Here is a 17734-nt window from a genome sequence, read left to right as displayed (position 1 = left end):
GATTATCAATCTATCATATATGTTGTTTATGTTCTTGCATGCTCTCCGTTGCTAGTAGAGGCTCTGGCCAAGTTGATACTTGTAACTCTAAGAGGGAGTATTTATGCTCGATAGTGGGTTCATGCCTCCATTGAATCTGGGACAGTGAGAGAAAGTTCTAAGGTTGTGGATGTGCTGTTGCCACTAGGGATAAAACATCAATGCTTTGTCTAAGGATATCTGTGTTCATTACATTACGCACCATACTTAATGCAATTGTCTGTTGTTTGCAACTTAATACTGGAAGGGGTTCGGATGATAACCTAAAAGTGGACTTTTTAGGCATAGATGCATGCTGGATAGCGGTCTATGTACTTTATCGTAATGCCCTGATTAAATCTCATAGTACTCATCATGATATATGTATTTGCATTGTTATGCCTTCTTTATTTATCAATTGCCCAACTGTAATTCGTTCACCCAACATGCTATTTATCTTATGGGAGAGACACCACTAGTGAACTATGGACCCCGGTCCATTCTTTACATCTGAAATACAATCTACTGCAATTGTTCTTTACTGTTCTTCGCAAACAAACATCATCATCCACAGTATACAATTAATCATTTGTTTACAGCAAGCCGGTGAGATTGACAACCTCACTGTTACGTTGGGGCAAAGTACTTTGATTGTGTTGTGCAGGTCCACGTTGGCGCCGGAATCCCTGGTGTTGCGCCGCACTACACTCCGTCACCAACAACCTTCACGTGTTCCTTGACTCCTACTGGTTCGATAACCTTGGTTTCTTAGTGAGGGAAAACTTGCTACTGTACGCATCACACCTTCCTCTTGGGGTTCCCAACGGACGTGTGTCTTGCACGCATCACCTGTCGGCCTGATTTCCCGCTCAGACCTGCCTCAAAGTCAGTGCCGGTTGGAGCTAGGCCGGGCCCTGCCGCCACCTGCCCTGGAGGCGTCGCCACGTCAACCTGCCGCCGCATGCTCTGGGGGCATGGCCCGCGACGATCGACGGCGGCTCACGGCGCGGAGCAGCGGCTAACGTGCCGCCAGCCAGTTCGGCGGCGGGCCCCTGCCGCCACACACCCCGGCGGCATCCTCCACGTGTCGCTTGGGGGCTCTGCCGCCACACACAAGGTGATCTTTTTTGTCAATTTATCTCACAGGTGGTCCTTTTTATCAACTAGATGACCTGTTGCGCTATCGCGCAAATGGCGGAATTTAATCAGAATTTGAACCATAAATTTTGGCTTATTTTGATACCGGATCCTCAGAGGGTAGGAGTGGAGCTCTGCTCTTCTTGCCGCCGCCATCACCATAGCGGTAAAGGGAGGGCATTCGGGCTGGGTGGCCATCCAGGCGAGCTATAACATCATCCGTTGGAGTGAGTTCGAGAAAATGTCCTCGATGGTCCCTCCACCTTCCTTTGGCTACTCCCTTTGCTCCCATGCCACGGCTCCTTCTGCCCGTCATATGTCCCGTTGCGCTATCGTGTAAATGGCAAAATTTAATCAAAATTTGAACCAGAAGTTTGGCTTATTTTGATACCAAAGGTTCGGAGTGCAGCTCTGTTTTTCTTGCCGCCGCCGTCATCGTAGTGGTGAAGAGAGGGCATTCAGGTTGGGTGGCCATCCAAGGGAGCTATAGCAATATCCGATGGCGAGAAAATGTCCTTGCCGGTCCCTCCACCTTCCTTTGGATGCCCCCTTTGATCCCATGCAACCGCTCCTTCTACCCCTCACACGTCCTCCTTTTCCTCTTCCGACTCCTTAGACTCACTTGGCATCTGACGCTGCAGCCATCCTCAGTTGAATTTATGTTAATTGTACAACAATTAAGACCTCTATAAATCGATGGTAGAATTATCTCTGCATGGTATCTTAATCTATGGAAGTGTAAGAATACAACAAAGGTATTGAAGCTGAAAGGTAAGTAAGATATAGCAAATCGGTTAGTGGGTAAATCGAGCACATATGAGCTACTCTAGATAATAAATTGAACCTCACTTCTATTTTCGTTGTCTTGTTCAACTTCCAAGAACCATAATAATTGCTCTATGAACACGACTACCACCAACAAGTGGTCTTCGGCAGTTTTTGAGACTGGTGCTTTCATTCTCACAAAGATCTCGAGATTCATTGATAATTCAGACAAAACACAGTTGCACCACCGATAATGCACGGCATATTAAAACAGATTAACAAATGTGTAATGCTCAGGGTAGTAATAATAAGGTAGAAAAAGCACCACCAAACAGAAGGAAAAAAGTACAAAAAGGAAAACTTCCCCGAGCAAGATATGGAATGCAGAAATAGGCCTCTCACTAAGTTAAACAAAAGATATAGCACTGCAGGTTCAACCTGGCTACATGCTACTATAAAAATAATCTAGGGAACAACGAACAGATCTGATCAGATGCATACATATGAAGTATAGGAGCTAGGTCTAGCTTACGCTACTTGCAGCTTATTTCGATTTCCCTTGTCTGAGAAGGTTATAGTGGAGCTTCCCCCGCTTGTTTGACTTGTGGTTCCCAAAACCTGTGGTCTTCGGCACCTTTCGAGATGGTGGTGTTTCCCTCTCAAGCTCAATCCCTTTTCTTGTTAGTTCTCTCAGGGATATGCTTTCTGAACTGTCAATATTAAAGTCTTTAGTTTCGTTACAAATTGGTGTCATATTGATAAAACATCAAAACTACATGTCAAAGAAAGGTTGATGCATAAAGCCATTTGTGTAAAGGCAAGTGCTCTAGTGAATTGTCCATGGGACAACCCTTTATATGGCGTACTGGCAGGATTCTAGAGATCAAAGGTGAATGTAATTGTTATCAGTAGTTTGAACAGAAAGAATTGACATGAGATCACAACTAAATGAAAATTTGCCCATTATGTACGAAACTCCTACAGTTTTTAATTCCATGAAAACATAACTTAATAAAACAAAAAAGTAAAATGTAATCATCATTCACTACACCATGACAATATACACTTCTATACAGTTCCCTTTGAAAACATATACTCCCTCCGATCCGAAATAAATGTCGGATGATACATTTTCCAAAAAAGCCATCGCGTTTATTTGCCTGTCAACCCGCACTCCTCTCCACCCCTACCCTAGAGTCTTCATCTTCAACCAGAACCGCACGCAGAGCCTGCAGAGGCCGAGAGGATGAGAAATCCCCAATCCCGCCACCGTCGACGCGAATCGGCGAAAGGGTCGCCGGATCTCCGACGAGGGCGATGGAGGCGACAGCACGGCCACGCGCAGCAATGGCGTTGGGCCACCGCCTCTGCCTCGATCCGGGCCTGGCCGAATTCGTAGGCCACACCCGCTGCGGGAGGGGCCATGGCCCTGCGGAGCGTCACTGGTTCCGGCAGCGCGAGGCGAGGGCGGGTTGCCCTAGTCCTATCTTCCTGGTTGCTGGAGCGCGGTTGCCAGAGCAAGATCCCGTGTGCTGAGCAACGAACAAAGCACCCCACTGCGATTTTTCTGATTTTCTAAGGGTGTAATTGTAAAAAGCAATTCTGTTAACCGTCCGACACTTTTTTCCGACACTTTTTTTAGGATTGGAGGGAGTATGATATTTGTGCACTTGAAAAGACATGCCCAGCTCAACAAAAAAGCTAGAGCCTACATGTTTCCTCACTCCAAGTTCAGCAACAACAAAACGTAGAAACTATATAAACTTCCTTTCTAAGTTCACTCGACTCGGTTATTTGAGTATGTAAATTTGTATACCTACCAAGACCTCCTAGAAATTTATAGTCCGCCTCACTCCAAGTTCAGCAACAACAAAACGTAGAAACAGAAAAAACGAAGATAAAATGTAATATGAGGTATGCAGTAAATAGAAAGGAAACAAGGACCAATGAAATTAGAGATAATTGTCATTATTTGATTTTAAATGAGGTTGCCCTATTCACGTGACTATCAGATCCATTATTAAGCTATAAAAAAGGTAGGGGAGTAAACTATACATGATAAGATTTTAAATCGGTTAAGAAAATCCGTAACTCTGCAAAAACATTGAACACCAACGAACTAAGAGTTATAGCTGATTGTTAATAAAGAGAGCAGTAACATACTATGAACCTTAAAGGTTGTCCCTAAGAAAACTATATGTCACCTGGAAAGACTCTAAACCAGCAACAGGGGCAACAAAGAGAGAAGCAAATTGTTACAGGCTTGTATAAGCACTTGATTTTCTGGTCTTCACATTCTAAAAGCAATCTATCATGAGGCCAAAAGCATTTTTATTAAGAGCTGTAGCAAATTGGTGCACACTCTCATGACTCAAGCAGACAAGCAAACGTGCATATTGGTGTGCACTCTCATGAGCTCAAACTTGAATTCTGAACTTCAGATAGAGATTACCTCGCCTTGCGGACCTACGTGAGAATTTTGTACCGGTTACTTGATTAAGACAGTGAGAATTCTGTATAGTCTTCATCAGCTCTTCCACATTTGCCAATCATTTCCTTAAACCCAGTTTTAGGATCTGCAGTAAATGAGAGTATATATTCTACAAGTGAATCAGAAATATGTTAAATCAACATAAACATCTGGAACAACAACAGTACTGTAGAAACCAAAAAAATGCAATTCAGCTGAAGATAATAAACAGGTTAATCAGGTGTTGGCTTCCTTATATTTTTGTCCTCTAGCAATAATATGGTAAACTAAACCCCAAGCATATGTGTGGAGATAATAAACGGAGCTCAAATCAAACCCAAAACCAAGCAAGCATGTAGCGGTAACCAGTGGTAACCATCTGTAATTAGCAACTGCCCATGCTGACAGTATTTTCAAAGGGCAATGATGGGTTTAATAAAATAAGAACCCCAAAACATCGCTGATGAACCACACACAAAAAATTGTTAAATATGAAGCCTCCAACCGACCCATAGTTGCAAATTCACACAAAAGAAGAGAAGAAAATTGTGGAATAAGCAAGGCCTCGCCTCCGATTGAAGCGAGCTCGCAGGTGCTGATGATCATTCACCGACTAAATAACTGAAGAATTCCGGGCAACATCCTCAATATGATGGGATTATAGCAGAGCAACATATGCAATTTCCCCCAATAACCGTATATCCCGCAACATTACTACCAGAGAAAACTTACATTCAGGAACAAAATCTGAGAAAAACTTCTTTTGTCGTCGTTCAATGAGCATTGTCTCCGAAGCCATGCTTGTGGTCTTAACAGCACTTCTGCTGCCTGTCAAGCTGCTGCACCGCACGCTTTTCTCATCGTCATCCGGCATCACTCGAGCTGGCTTAGCGCTCGATTTCACACATGATCCAGGCCTGCAGCCAGTGCTTGAGTTATTTTGAATGAACAACACTACTCTGTGGTACCCATCTTCCCCGGGGCAACAAATAAAGTACAAAACCATGTCAACCAGGAAATGTATAGAAAACAGCCAGATAGAAGTTACTTTGAAAATAAAAGAACATCCCAGCAATCAGCCCCTGGTAACAACACTAAAAAGTACCGTACTTAAATGTAAGAATTCACCAAGCACTTTTAATCATACAACAAAAGTGAACATATAGTTTGATCACTCCAAAATTTAATCCGGCTTGACTACATTTGAACGGTTAAATTTTAATTTGGGGACAAACTGATCAAGTCTAAAATAAATTTAAGTACTTGTTTTTTGATGAGTAAAGATCCCAGTAAGGCATTTCATCAACCACCAGCTCCACACCCCCGGTACGAAAAAATGCACACTGAAAGCAAAAGCCCATGTACTCAAGTTTCACTTAGGGTGCACCTCTGCAAAGTTAAAGTTCAAAGGGGCAACCTAATTACTTGGGGGTAAACCTGCACCAAATGGGTATCCTTTTAGAGATATAAAGTCTGACAATTTTAGAGAAAGCTACTTGTTTCACAAAAAGAAGTTTTGCATTCTGAAGAATAGTACCTCAGCAGCATCCTTCTTGACAGAAGAAGGGGGTTTTAGAGTAGATCATGCAGTTATCTGACTGGACAAATATTGTTTTACTCGTAAGCAATATATGGGGAATAGTTTTGCGATCAAGTAACACATGGTACCTTCAATAGAAGATGAGTGTATTATTATATTGTAACAAAGGAAACAACAGTATTCATGTTGGACCTACCTACATGCCCAATCATGTAAATATCAGGAAGCACAAAATATGCAATTCTGGTGTAGCAAGTGTATTATAAATAAGATACTTATGCTTGCCCAAAAAGCGACTTCCTCACCTATAAGTTTAAGAAAATCTCAATTCAGGCTCCTAAAAAAACCACAATCATTTCAACTTTGCTCCTGTTTTCACAAGGCAAGTAACTCGTTACCTTTGACTATACGCCATCTGCACCAACCAAAAGATCACCTTCAAATTTCAGCCCATCCTCCGGTATGGCAGTAACCTGCACTCCCCCGGTAAATGGTACAGACATTAAAGTTCTCCATACCATTGTAAGCTAATTTTCTACTCAGATAGGACCCTGGTATTCTGAAGCTAATTTTAAGTAGACAGGGGTATCACCTATTTTAGCTGTAAACAAAACCAGACTGACAGTGACTATTATCATCAGTGGGAAATTGTGGACATGCGCTTATCAGTGTGCACTTGCAAAATGATGAATGCAGACAATTCCCATCTAAATGGCCAAGAAGTCACGCTGGGAGTTGACTGCAGTAACTCACCTTTCCATCTCGACCCGTTGCCACCCTCTTCCTCGTCCTACAATAAATAAAGACAGTGACATATCCGCCAGGAAGGAAAAATATCTTCAGAAGCAAACTTTTATCAAGTGCAGGCTCAGCTATTAGTTCTTGAATGAGTATACTGATAAAAGACTACACAACAAGAAAACAACCATTCTGTAAGTCTCTCTAGCTCGTAGTCGATTTATTAAAAGGAGAAAGTCCCTGAAAGTGCTACCAACTCATCTTAGCAAAAAGGAATCACAAGGATCGCTGGGAGAGGAGGAGCACGAGGAAAAGGATCTGAGCGTCATGCTGTGCAGAGGAGGCGGGGCAGAAGCAGCATGACGCCAGGACTCGACCGTGTAGAGGAGGCTGGGGACAGATACGACATAGGGGAGACGAGGCAGCCACGAGGAGGAGGGAGCAGCGCAGCAGCAACACGGAGGAGGACCGGCACAACGAGATCCTGCCTGCCCTACCCCAGATCCCATCCGTCCGACCCCGATTTTTGACCCACCACAGCGCCGTTGCCCAGCGGAGGACCGACACGACAAGATTCGCCTGTCCTGCCCCGAATCCTGCTCTATGAATAACACAAACCATTGTCATTTTTCTTACTGACACTGAAAATCTGGCATTGAGCACACATACTATTTAGCTCCCATAAACCCAAGAAGAAAACAGGCAAAAATAGCTGCTCATAACAGACTTATTTATACACATGCCAATAAAAGACTACCTATCTGATCACAAAAAGAATCCTCAATAGTAAAAATGATAACAACTGAAATTAAGAATTTTACATAACACTCACCAAGAACGAACTGAGACATTGCCAAAAAAAAACCATCTCACACTTTCTTCCTCCTGTTGTACATGACACCCCCGCCTGCCAAAATCGCCCCATTCACCATCAACCTCCTTGATATGTACACTTTTTTCCACCTGAAGATAGGTGGATATTGAGGAGAAGATGAGTGCAAATAGGAGACACAAACAAAACCAGGTAAGATACAGAGCAGAACCAAATAAGCGAGTCGCCTGAAGAAATGAAAGACAACTATTCACCATGATTCTCCTCTAGTTCCCCCATATTCTTGTCCTCCCCGAATATTTAGGAAAAAAGCAACTGGATCTACTTCTTACTCGTACCTGCACACATATGTTTTGAAAAAACAACAATTAGTAATTACGAATCAGAGTATTGGGACTATCAACAAATCAGAGTGATGGAGGATGCAAGAAAAAGAAAGGAATGAAGTTGTTCATCTTGTCCAGAACACAAGAATGGAACTGTTAGATATTTTTTCTGTATAAATGGCCAGAACAAATTATCGTGGTAGGTTTGTGACTTCTGTCCCACATTATAAGAAATTGTCAGTCTGAGTGAGCATCATGAGAATTTCTCATCCAAGAGGCTGATACTATCTATCCCTTTTTTACTTCCTATCCCTTCCAGCCATAGGTAGCAATAGCGACAAGTGTTGCCTTCAACATAAGCAAATTTATATATGCCTCAAGCAGGCCTAGAATGGCACACTCAGAAATAGTACTGTGTAAAGATAAGAAATGAAAGATTATAAAGACTTATATAATGCTAATGTAACCAACAATTGGTGTACCATATTTCTGTGCCTAAACTAAATACAAAATTATAGATGGCAAATTCACCCTCCTCCAAGGCTCCAACACAAGAGTTCTAGCAAGTAATGGTCACCTCCTTCCTCCAAATCACCTTCCTATGACTCTTCGTTTGCTCAAATCCATGACAAACCTGCAAAAACAGTAGCAAATCATCATCAACATCAAGAGTTTTAATGAGCTGAATAATAGACTGGCCAAATCGATTCATAACTCTAGATATGCATATATGGAGAATGTGGCCAGAAAAAATAAGCCAATACACATCCAAAAATAAATATGCAGATTCAGGTCCAAGCATGAGAAACATCGTCACAGAGACTCCCAGTTTTCTATTCCTCATCCAGCCAACCAGTGTTCTAGGTCGAGGGGAACAGGGGGAAAGAGCAGAGACGAGATTGAGGGTAGAGAGAGCACGGGCTGAGAGAGAGGGAGAATGGGAGGAGCTCCCTTTGGCGTATGAACTGTGCCCGCCGTCGCTGCTCGTTGCTTACCGCCGTAGACACGCTCGATTTCTCATGGGGCTCCTCTTTCTCAGAACATACGCACGGGATTGTCATATAGATAAGAAGGTGTCGTACATCGCCTACCTTGGCCGTGGCCGAGGCTTCCCTCCTCTGTCGTCGGGCCTGCACCACCTGCTTTCTGCCACCGAGCCGCCGTCCATGGATCTCACGGAGCAGCGCCATCACACAGACCGCGCCCGCCCCATCTCACGAATGGCCCAATCTGTGGACAGAGAGATAAACTGAGAGAGGGAGAGGGAAGATGCGTTGAGAGGAAGAGGGGGGACTTACTCGTCGAGAAGTAGGTCGGCGCTGAATCCGTGCTCCTCCATCTCCGTCCCAGCGCCGCCCCTCGCTGCTCCTCCACCTATGGCGCTTGGTAGATCGAGGGGAGAGGCGCAACAGCGGCGGCTTGGGGACGCGGACGAGGAGGCGCGAGGGGGCGAGGCACGACGACGGCGGCGGCGGCTCGGGGAGGAAAGGAGGAGGCGCGAGGAGGAGAGGATGAGTTGGGATTGGGGAGAAGAGGAGGCTGCGGATTGGTGAGGGTAGTTTCCCGATCTAGGTTTTCACCTCACGCGCATAGGAAAATGACGACGATGAAAGGCACGCAAATGAGCACCCATCGCTGCCTCTCGCGGGTGGCCTCACACGCGCTCGGGCTCATCCGTTAGTGACCCATCCAGAGAAGTCGTGAGTGAGAAGAAGTTTAACCGATCGAACGGCTGTAGTGAAAAGCGGGATGCAGATTTTACTGTTGCTGGGCAAATGCACGAACCAGATTCATTTGCCCCCTCAGGATGGCCTGGTTGGCCGGGTAGTCTAGGAACATTTATAGATAGAATGAACTGGGGCAGGTGATCTCGTTTGACAAAATTTCCAGTCCGAACAACGTCCAGCCAAATCAGGCCATCGCCATGAACACCCGAGGCACCCAGCTCCTCCATCGCTTGTGCTGCTTTATTACAAAACTCGAAAGAAATAGATGAAAAGTTCAACCTAGCTAGCATTCCGTCATCGCACACTAACACGCCGATTGGTCGGTCATAGTCTGCTTTATTATTAAGAGCATTTACCAGCACCTGGCAGTCTGCAGACTCAACTATGATACAAGTCATACCCCAATTCATCGCTGCCTCCTTGGAGACATGCCTTGGCTTCGGTATGGATTGCACTCTTGTGAACTCGATTCGTCCAGCTCCTGACCTTGCCACATTATCCTCGCTGTATGCCTGTCTCTGATGGTAGAACCCCAACCTCATACGCTAGCAACATGTTCTTCGTGAATAGCCTACTGGGAACGAAGGCGTTCTAATTTGATGCAATAATATCTGGTAAAACCATCTTTAGTCTATTTTCTAGGAACTTCAAAATCAGTTTATAAACCACACTACACAAACTAATTGGCATGAGATCATTCATACTCATAGGATTGGGCACCTTTGGGATCAACACTACACATGTCTCATTCCAACCCTCGGACATCTCACCTCCATTGAGAGACTGGAGAAATTTTGCGGTAACACTCTTTTCAACCACCTCCTAATACTTCTTGTAGAAGAGAGCGGGCATACCGTCGAGTCCGGGTGCTTTTAGGTCCCTGATACTTTCCAAAGCACTTCTCACTCTCTCCTCTGTAAACACCTCCATGAGTGGGTCATTCATCTCTGGCGTCACATGCAGATCGATGTGATCCATGATTTCGTCCTTTGTTGTACGACTAGTAGAGGAAAATAGGTTTATAGGATAATTAGTAGCTACTTCCTTCATTTCCTCTTATTCCTTCATTTCTACTCCGTCCTCCCTTCTTACCACCTTAATCCTATTTTTCTTCTTCCTCCCCGATGCCACCGAGTGAAAAAACTTTGTGTTTCTATCGCCCTCTTTCAGCCAGGTCACATGGGCCCTTTGCTTCCAATACAACCCCCTCTGGTCTTTTAACCTACTTAACTTGAAATGCATCACCTCTTCCTTTCACATCTACTTTTTAGAGATATTGTCTCTTCTCCACCTCTCCAACTCCTTCTTTAACTTATTATTCTTTTGTCTAGATATCCTAGCACATCTCTACTCCAGCCTCTAAATGTTCATATTTTGAAAAAAATATCGAGATTTGAACAATTTTCGAATAAAAACGTATTTTAAATTTGAACATTTTATAATTTGGTTTTTTTTCAAATATTAATATTTTAAGTATGAACATTTTTCAAATTTGAATATTTGTCAAATGTAAACATTTCTCAAAATTGAACTTTTTCAAAAAAAAGTCTTCAAATTTGAGCATTTTTGAATTTTAATATTTTACGAATCTGAAAATAAAATCTAAATAAATAATAATAAAATAGGAAAAGAAAATAGGAAACAAAAAAGAAAAAAGAAAACAAAAGAAAGAAAGAAAAAACCCTACCTAGGTCCACACCCACGCGGGGGTGTGCGGTGCATGGTAGGTACCGACCTAGTCGATATATAGGTTTCCCCCTGTTATTTTCTCTGCTATGTAATCGAGAAGGTTAATATTTGCAATTTTTGTTTCTAGATTTCTTGTTGGTGATTATAAATAGATTGACAAACTTCTCGCAAAACATGAAATATGATTTTGCAAACCTGGAAAATACTCGCGTTGTACATTTGTGCTCAGTGAAATACCACTGTAATTTGTATGTAAATAAATACGTACTACCTCCGCCCAATTCATAGGGCTTGCACATATCCCTGAATTTTCAATTTACCCAACATAATATCAATTGTACAACATAAAAATTATATCATTAAAAAGTAAAACACGTGAGCTTTCTAATAATCCATAATATATATTTTATAATATATATCCTGTATTATTATTGTTATTAAATATACAACCTAGGAATACATGCAGTGCACGCCCTATGGAGTATGTTTGTTTTTAGGCCAAACGAGGCCTAGGACCCTGCAAAGATAGAGGACACGTAAGGAAATAGCGGGTGAGGGCGTGAGGCCCATATGCATCTAGAGAGGCCACGTCACCCTAATCCGCCATCACCGCGTCGGACGTGCCATCTCATCTAACCCAGGGCCCGCCACCTGCCGCCCGCGGATTAGGTGAGTCGTCGCGGGCCCCCACGCAACCGCGACGTATCTCCGGCCCGGCCCCACTCGCAATTCAAAAAACCGCCACTGTCTCCTGGGCTACACGCGTCGCCCATCGCCGCCCTCCTTCCGTCGCTTCTGCTCCAACTCCGACCCGAGACCGACGCCTCGCTTCGCTTTCCGGTGACGGCGACCAAACTCCCTATATTCTCCTCCGCGGCTGGCTGGGTCAGCACTCAGCGCGCAGCAGCAGGCTTGCTCCGCCCGGTGCTTTTCCCGCAGTCGGATTCGTTCGGGTTGGAGCCGCTCCCCTTCGAAATTTGGAAGGTCTTGAGGCGGGCGGGCGGCGGCGATGGAGGAGAGGTACGAGGCGATGAAGGAGCTGGGGTCCGGCAACTTCGGGGTCGCGAGGCTGGTCAGGGACAAGCGCACCAAGGAGCTCGTCGCCGTCAAGTACATCGAGAGGGGAAAGAAGGTATTATCGTGTCTGTTTCTTCTGTCACTTTTCCTCTGCGCTTAGCTTTGAGGTTTGGTCGTCGAGGGTTCATCGGGCTGGTGGATCTGGTGTTCTTCTTGGCGAGGAATTGAATCCTCGGTAGCCAGGTAGAAGCGCGGTGAATATGACTGCAGGCCAGTTTGTGTTGCCTGATGGGGTTTGTTTGTGTGCGTGCAGATTGATGAGAATGTGCAGAGGGAGATCATCAACCACCGGGCGCTCCGGCACCCTAACATCATACGATTCAAGGAGGTAATTAGGAAATCCTGGCTCATTGATCTATGGTAAATTCGGTGATTGTCGACGAATTTGTACGGTTGAAATTGGATGGTTCTGAAGTCTGAACTAATCCGTGTATCGTCTAGACAGCAGAAATGGTACTTTCGTTTGGAAACAAATGGTGATTAGATTTTCGAGCGTTTGCAATATGACTGCATCTTCCAGTTATTATTAGTAATGCTGTAGCTAGTAGTAATGTTTATCTGGGCAGCACTGAACCCCACAGTCCAGGGTCACTATGAACTGATAATTATTGACAGAGTGGTTTCAAAAGCATGGAAGCTTATCCTAGACCATGGCTCTGGCTTTTAGATTGACTCTGTATGGTCTTCAGCTTAGAAACTTATCATATGTAGATAAAATTTAATGGACTTGCTACAGTATGGCCTTGCTTATTTTCTAAAAAAAATCTTATTTCCTGAATCAATTGGGATCAACAGGTTTGTTTAACCCCTACGCACCTCGCGATTGTCATGGAATATGCTGCTGGTGGAGAACTCTTTGAAAGAATATGCACCGCAGGGAGATTCAGCGAAGATGAGGTTTGCTCTGAACCACGTCTGGCTACCTCCCTTAATTCTGAACCACGTCTGCTAACACAAGTAATCTGTTTGCTATGTGTGTCGATAGGCAAGGTATTTCTTTCAGCAGCTACTTTCGGGGGTCAGCTACTGCCATTCCATGGTATGCCTCCTTGCTGGAAGTCTTCAATGGAAACTATTAGCAGAACTGAAATGCCCATGGACTGATATTGCGAATGCAGGAAATCTGCCACCGTGATCTTAAACTGGAAAACACACTCCTGGATGGGAGCCCAACACCTCGAGTAAAGATTTGCGACTTTGGTTACTCAAAGGTGCTAATACTTACTGATATGTTTCCCAGTCTTTCTATAAAATGGGGCTCTTTCCGTACTGACCACGTTGGCTATTGTGCTTTCCAGTCTGCTTTGCTGCATTCCAAGCCAAAATCAACAGTTGGCACTCCGGCATACATAGCACCGGAAGTTCTTTCGAGAAAAGAATATGACGGCAAGGTAACATCAACCTTCTCTCTCTCCCCCCCACCCCTCCACCCAGAGAAACAAGGTAAATAATTTGCAGGAATATCAGTTAGTTACTTAGAGAAGTTACTGAAAATTGAAAGAGAGTTTAGACTGAGATTATCAGTTTAACCTACCTCAATTCAGATATAGGTATCTAGCCTGCTTACCACATACTCTTTTAATAGAACATCATCATATATTCATATATTGTGCTGTTGAAATAGTGCGAGAGCCAATCAAGTTGAAGGATGCGAGTAAGGACACTGACTATTGAAAATTTGATTTTTGCCGTTCATGTAGCACTACTATCAGGCTTTCTTTTCCAACGCAGCAGAAGGATTTAGCTTACCAATGATCCACTGCCACTAAAAATGCTACAGTCATCACTATTTAATTTTGTATATCAACAGGGCAATGCTATCCAAGTTCATGTACTTTCAATCTTTTCATGATTCTGAGACGTTATATTATCAGCTTCCAACTCTGCATCTTATCACGGAACGGGTTTCCTTCCCCAGGTAGCAGACGTATGGTCCTGCGGCGTGACATTGTACGTGATGCTCATCGGGTCGTACCCATTTGAGGATCCTGATGATCCAAGGAACTTCCGAAAAACGATCAGCGTAAAGGCTCAGTCCATCCTCCTTAATTATCATCCTTGCCCTGTTCAGCACCTTCCTTGTTTAGCATGCCCGAAACTCCGAACTTAATGCGAATGCACGTCTTGTGACTATGCTTGTGACACTTGACAGAGAATCCTTGGCGTGCAATACTCCATTCCGGACTACGTCAGGGTATCCTCAGACTGCAGAAACCTCCTGTCCCAAATATTCACTGCCGATCCTTCAAAGGTACCACTGCTTATCTTCTTTTCTCTTTCAGTTCAGTAACTTGCAAGTAAACTTCAGATTTCTCCAAAAGGCAAGTCTTTGATGTCGAGACTCTGCCTACATTTTCTGCATCTTGTAATCTGACACCGCAATTCCCTGAATCGTGACTAACAAAAATGACTCTTCTATCCCCCAAACTTTGAAGAGAATCACGATCCAAGAAATCAAGAAGCTCCCGTGGTTCCTGAAGAGCCTGCCGAAGGAGATCTCGGAGAGGGACAGGGCCAACTTCAAGGAGCCTGAGCCGGAGGCGACAGTAGCGGCGCAGGCCGTGGAGGAGATCATGCGGATCATCCAGGAGGCCAAGGCCCCTGGCGACATGTCCAAGTCCTCCGCAGATGCTGCACTGCTCGCCGAGCTTGCCGAACTGCAGAGCGACGACGATGAAGATCAGGGAGACGAGGGGGAGACCTACTAACTGAACCCTGCATCGCAGTGCATGCAGATGCAGGCGCGCCTGTGTAGCTGTTCATATATACGATCTGGAATACGGTTTGTTGAGACAACAATAAGGCTCCGAAGCGTATGATATGATTATGATACCCCTTGTACTGGCGTTGTGTACATTACTGAACATTGCACGAATTTAGCGTGCAAGAATAAAAGAAGATGATTGGAAAATAAATCTTCCAACCCTGTTTGAACGGGGAACGATTTAAGCCTGCACACATTTTATAGCATCGAAATGAGTTGCAAAAAAAATCCTTATTTGAGCCATACGGCAATAGGAACACACAATGTTAGGGAATAGCGGATTTTCAATCAAGCCACGATTTCTTGTTCAAAAATATTAAACCATGTAATTGTTCATGCATTGCTTATGATAGGTTCTCATATATCCACTTTACAAGTATGTTAATCAGTGAGGTTTCAGACATTGATAAGTGTATTCAAGAGGCAACATTTACCACTAAGTTTTAGTATACTACTAGTACTAGGTATAAAACCTAAAACGTTATAATATTCTCAAAATACTTGTCAAGAAAAATGTTTGCATATGATTTTCGAAGTTCTAATATAAATAGTGAAAGTGTGGGGTCATTGAAAGTTTTAAAATATAGATTAAAGGTGTGTTCAAGACGTTTTTTAAAAGACTTGAGGAGGTAGCGTTTATAGTAGAGTTTATCTTATTTCTTTCTCCACCGGGTCGAATTTTTATTCGATGTTCTACGATGTGGTGCATGCACATTGTGTTGATGTCAAAAAAAAACATTTCAAGATTTTTTTTAAGGGTGTGCGTATGTCTCAGTTGACTGGGAATTTCTTAAATCTCACTTTAGAAAAATGCAACTGCAGTCTAAAGAAAAGTGCAACTCAAAGCATATTTTTGTAAGTGACTTAGACTTAAGAAAATCTCAGTTGACTGAGACATAGCAAAACCGTTTTTTTAATTCGTTTGCACATCTATTTAGGCTACTGTTTGGTTCATCTCATGCATAGTAGCGAGCTGATGTTTGAACCAGGAAATCACCTTGAGCTCCATGCCGGACATAGAAAGAGAACAATAGCCGAGGTCTAGTTAAAACGTTTACGAGGGCTGGCCTAAAGGCTTAATAAGTAAAATTTTGAATAACCATATTCTTGGGAAGATACACTTTAAGAAGGGTTGAAAGATCAAGGACTAGACTAGGGTGAATAGAACATTATCAAAATTTACGAAAATTAGATCTATAATGTAAGTAATAAAGAGTTAGGAAAGTTCAAGTTATTGCTGGGCTCCTCTAAATTTTTTGTTGTATTGTGATCCAAATTCATATACTAAAGGGAGGCTAACTTCTGACGAGCGGAGCGAGGCACCGCCTATATATACGGCTTGTAAGCTGCCGGCTAGGGTTTATCAGATTATAAGATAACCCACGGCGTTTGCAAACACTCTCCGATATAGTGAAGTTTTGCTGGCTGGCGCCCGTGGTTTTTTCCCCTTCTGTGTTGGAAGGGGTTTTCCACGTTAAATCTCGTGTCTCCGCTGCGTATTCCTTTATCGTTTTTCGTCATTTGCTTGTCGTTTTTATAACATTTTTTTTAAGAATTAGGAAAGTGGCCCCGAAATTACTTAACCTTTTGATCTTTGAGCTAAGTTCACGAAAATCTCACCCGATCACTCATAATTGTCTTCAAGTGGTCGTAGGACCTTCACCATCTTCTTGAGATGGATCTACTAGAAGGAAGTTATGAAACGACCCCTAGGTGATTATAAGATGCTAACAACCAAAAGCAATAGATTAAGATCTCCAGAATTGATGTGCGCTTGCTTCATGCTTAATCTATAATCAATTCACACCCAGCAAAATTTCAACCATAACATTGGACTCATGAACAAGAGGATACTTTCACTATTTCGCATGCAGTGTAAGAGTGTATATGCCATAGCTGAAAGTAAACCCGAGCCTCAAGGGGATCTGGATCCTCCCATAGAGAAGATATATTCAATGGTCAAATCTCCGAAGCCATAAGCGGCACAACAAAAAGATTCTTCATTCAATGTTATTAGCCATGAAAGGAACACAATCATATGGGGATTTAATATATGCTCCATAAAGCTAATCTAGAACCTCTCCGGGGGATTCTGAACCGAGACATAGTGCCACAGAAATTTCAACAACATGACATAAGTGGATTATCATAACCCATGCTTGGTTACACCGGAAATAGACCTCCTAGTCACATTGAAAACAATTGAGAAACACTCATGCTCAAGATACATGCAATACCATAGAAGAACATGGTACCACCAAACACAATAAACTAGCACCATGTAGAATAACAACAAGTATGATTCATGGAAGAACTGGCCTCACATCCGGTAGCACTGAATTCCAAAGCATCACCTAGGGAAACCCTAACTCGTGTCATGGTGGCCACTTTTGGTGTACTTCAACGCCAATCATACTACGATTGAAGCTCTAGGATTACGATCTAACTATGGCCTAACTGGCATTCACTATAGCCAAGATTAAGACAATCAAGAGAACCTTTGAAAATTCTGAAGACAAAGATCCGTACACAACCAAGATCTGTTGCCGCCCGTCTCACAGTTGATAACAGAGTGAGGTTGAAGCTCCGTGTGTCATCTTATCTTGTAGAAGATGATATCTCTTATGTTACCGATGACAGTAAACACTATC

The 17734-nt window shown here is 43.4% G+C and overlaps 2 protein-coding genes across 19 annotated transcripts; one reads left to right on the top strand and one right to left on the bottom strand.

The window, feature by feature from the left end:
* Nucleotides 1-2174: 2174 nt before the first annotated feature.
* LOC127310158 (uncharacterized) lies at nt 2175-9421 on the bottom strand. Of its 17 annotated transcripts, none has more exons than XR_011744079.1 (12): nt 9125-9421; nt 8918-9056; nt 8404-8460; nt 7755-7838; nt 7501-7631; nt 6684-7269; nt 6236-6403; nt 5928-6058; nt 5778-5827; nt 5123-5307; nt 4373-4520; nt 2175-2630 (listed from the first exon to the last, which is right to left on the bottom strand). XR_011744079.1 is itself a non-coding variant. In XM_071819487.1 (11 exons), the coding sequence occupies exons 8-10, from the start codon at nt 5936-5938 to the stop codon at nt 4417-4419; spliced, it is 276 nt and encodes a 91-aa protein (XP_071675588.1). In that variant the 5' UTR covers nt 5939-6058; nt 6236-6403; nt 6684-7269; nt 7501-7631; nt 7755-7838; nt 8404-8460; nt 8918-9056; nt 9125-9405; the 3' UTR covers nt 2175-2630; nt 4373-4416. The 17 variants fall into 17 exon arrangements, 11 of the variants coding, with proteins under 11 accessions (XP_071675588.1, XP_071675590.1, XP_071675591.1 ...); XR_011744078.1 differs by having other exon boundaries at nt 4373-4496; nt 8909-9056; nt 9125-9419; XR_011744072.1 differs by having other exon boundaries at nt 4373-4496; nt 8335-8460; nt 9125-9418.
* Nucleotides 9422-12008: 2587 nt separating this feature from the next.
* On the top strand, nt 12009-15271 carry LOC127310142 (serine/threonine-protein kinase SAPK3). Of its 2 annotated transcripts, XM_051340846.2 has the most exons (9): nt 12014-12374; nt 12573-12647; nt 13115-13216; nt 13305-13358; nt 13438-13530; nt 13618-13710; nt 14238-14342; nt 14472-14570; nt 14755-15271. In XM_051340846.2, exons 1-9 carry the CDS (start codon nt 12252-12254, stop codon nt 15025-15027), a joined length of 1017 nt encoding a protein of 338 aa, XP_051196806.1. In that variant the 5' UTR covers nt 12014-12251; the 3' UTR covers nt 15028-15271. The 2 variants fall into 2 exon arrangements, with proteins under 2 accessions (XP_051196802.1, XP_051196806.1); XM_051340842.2 differs by having other exon boundaries at nt 12009-12374; nt 13438-13710.
* Nucleotides 15272-17734: the final 2463 nt, after the last annotated feature.

Source organism: Lolium perenne, chromosome 1, assembly GCF_019359855.2.
Source record: "Lolium perenne isolate Kyuss_39 chromosome 1, Kyuss_2.0, whole genome shotgun sequence".
Lineage (NCBI taxonomy): Eukaryota > Viridiplantae > Streptophyta > Magnoliopsida > Poales > Poaceae > Lolium > Lolium perenne.
This window is presented reverse-complemented; position numbering and strand designations above follow the sequence as displayed.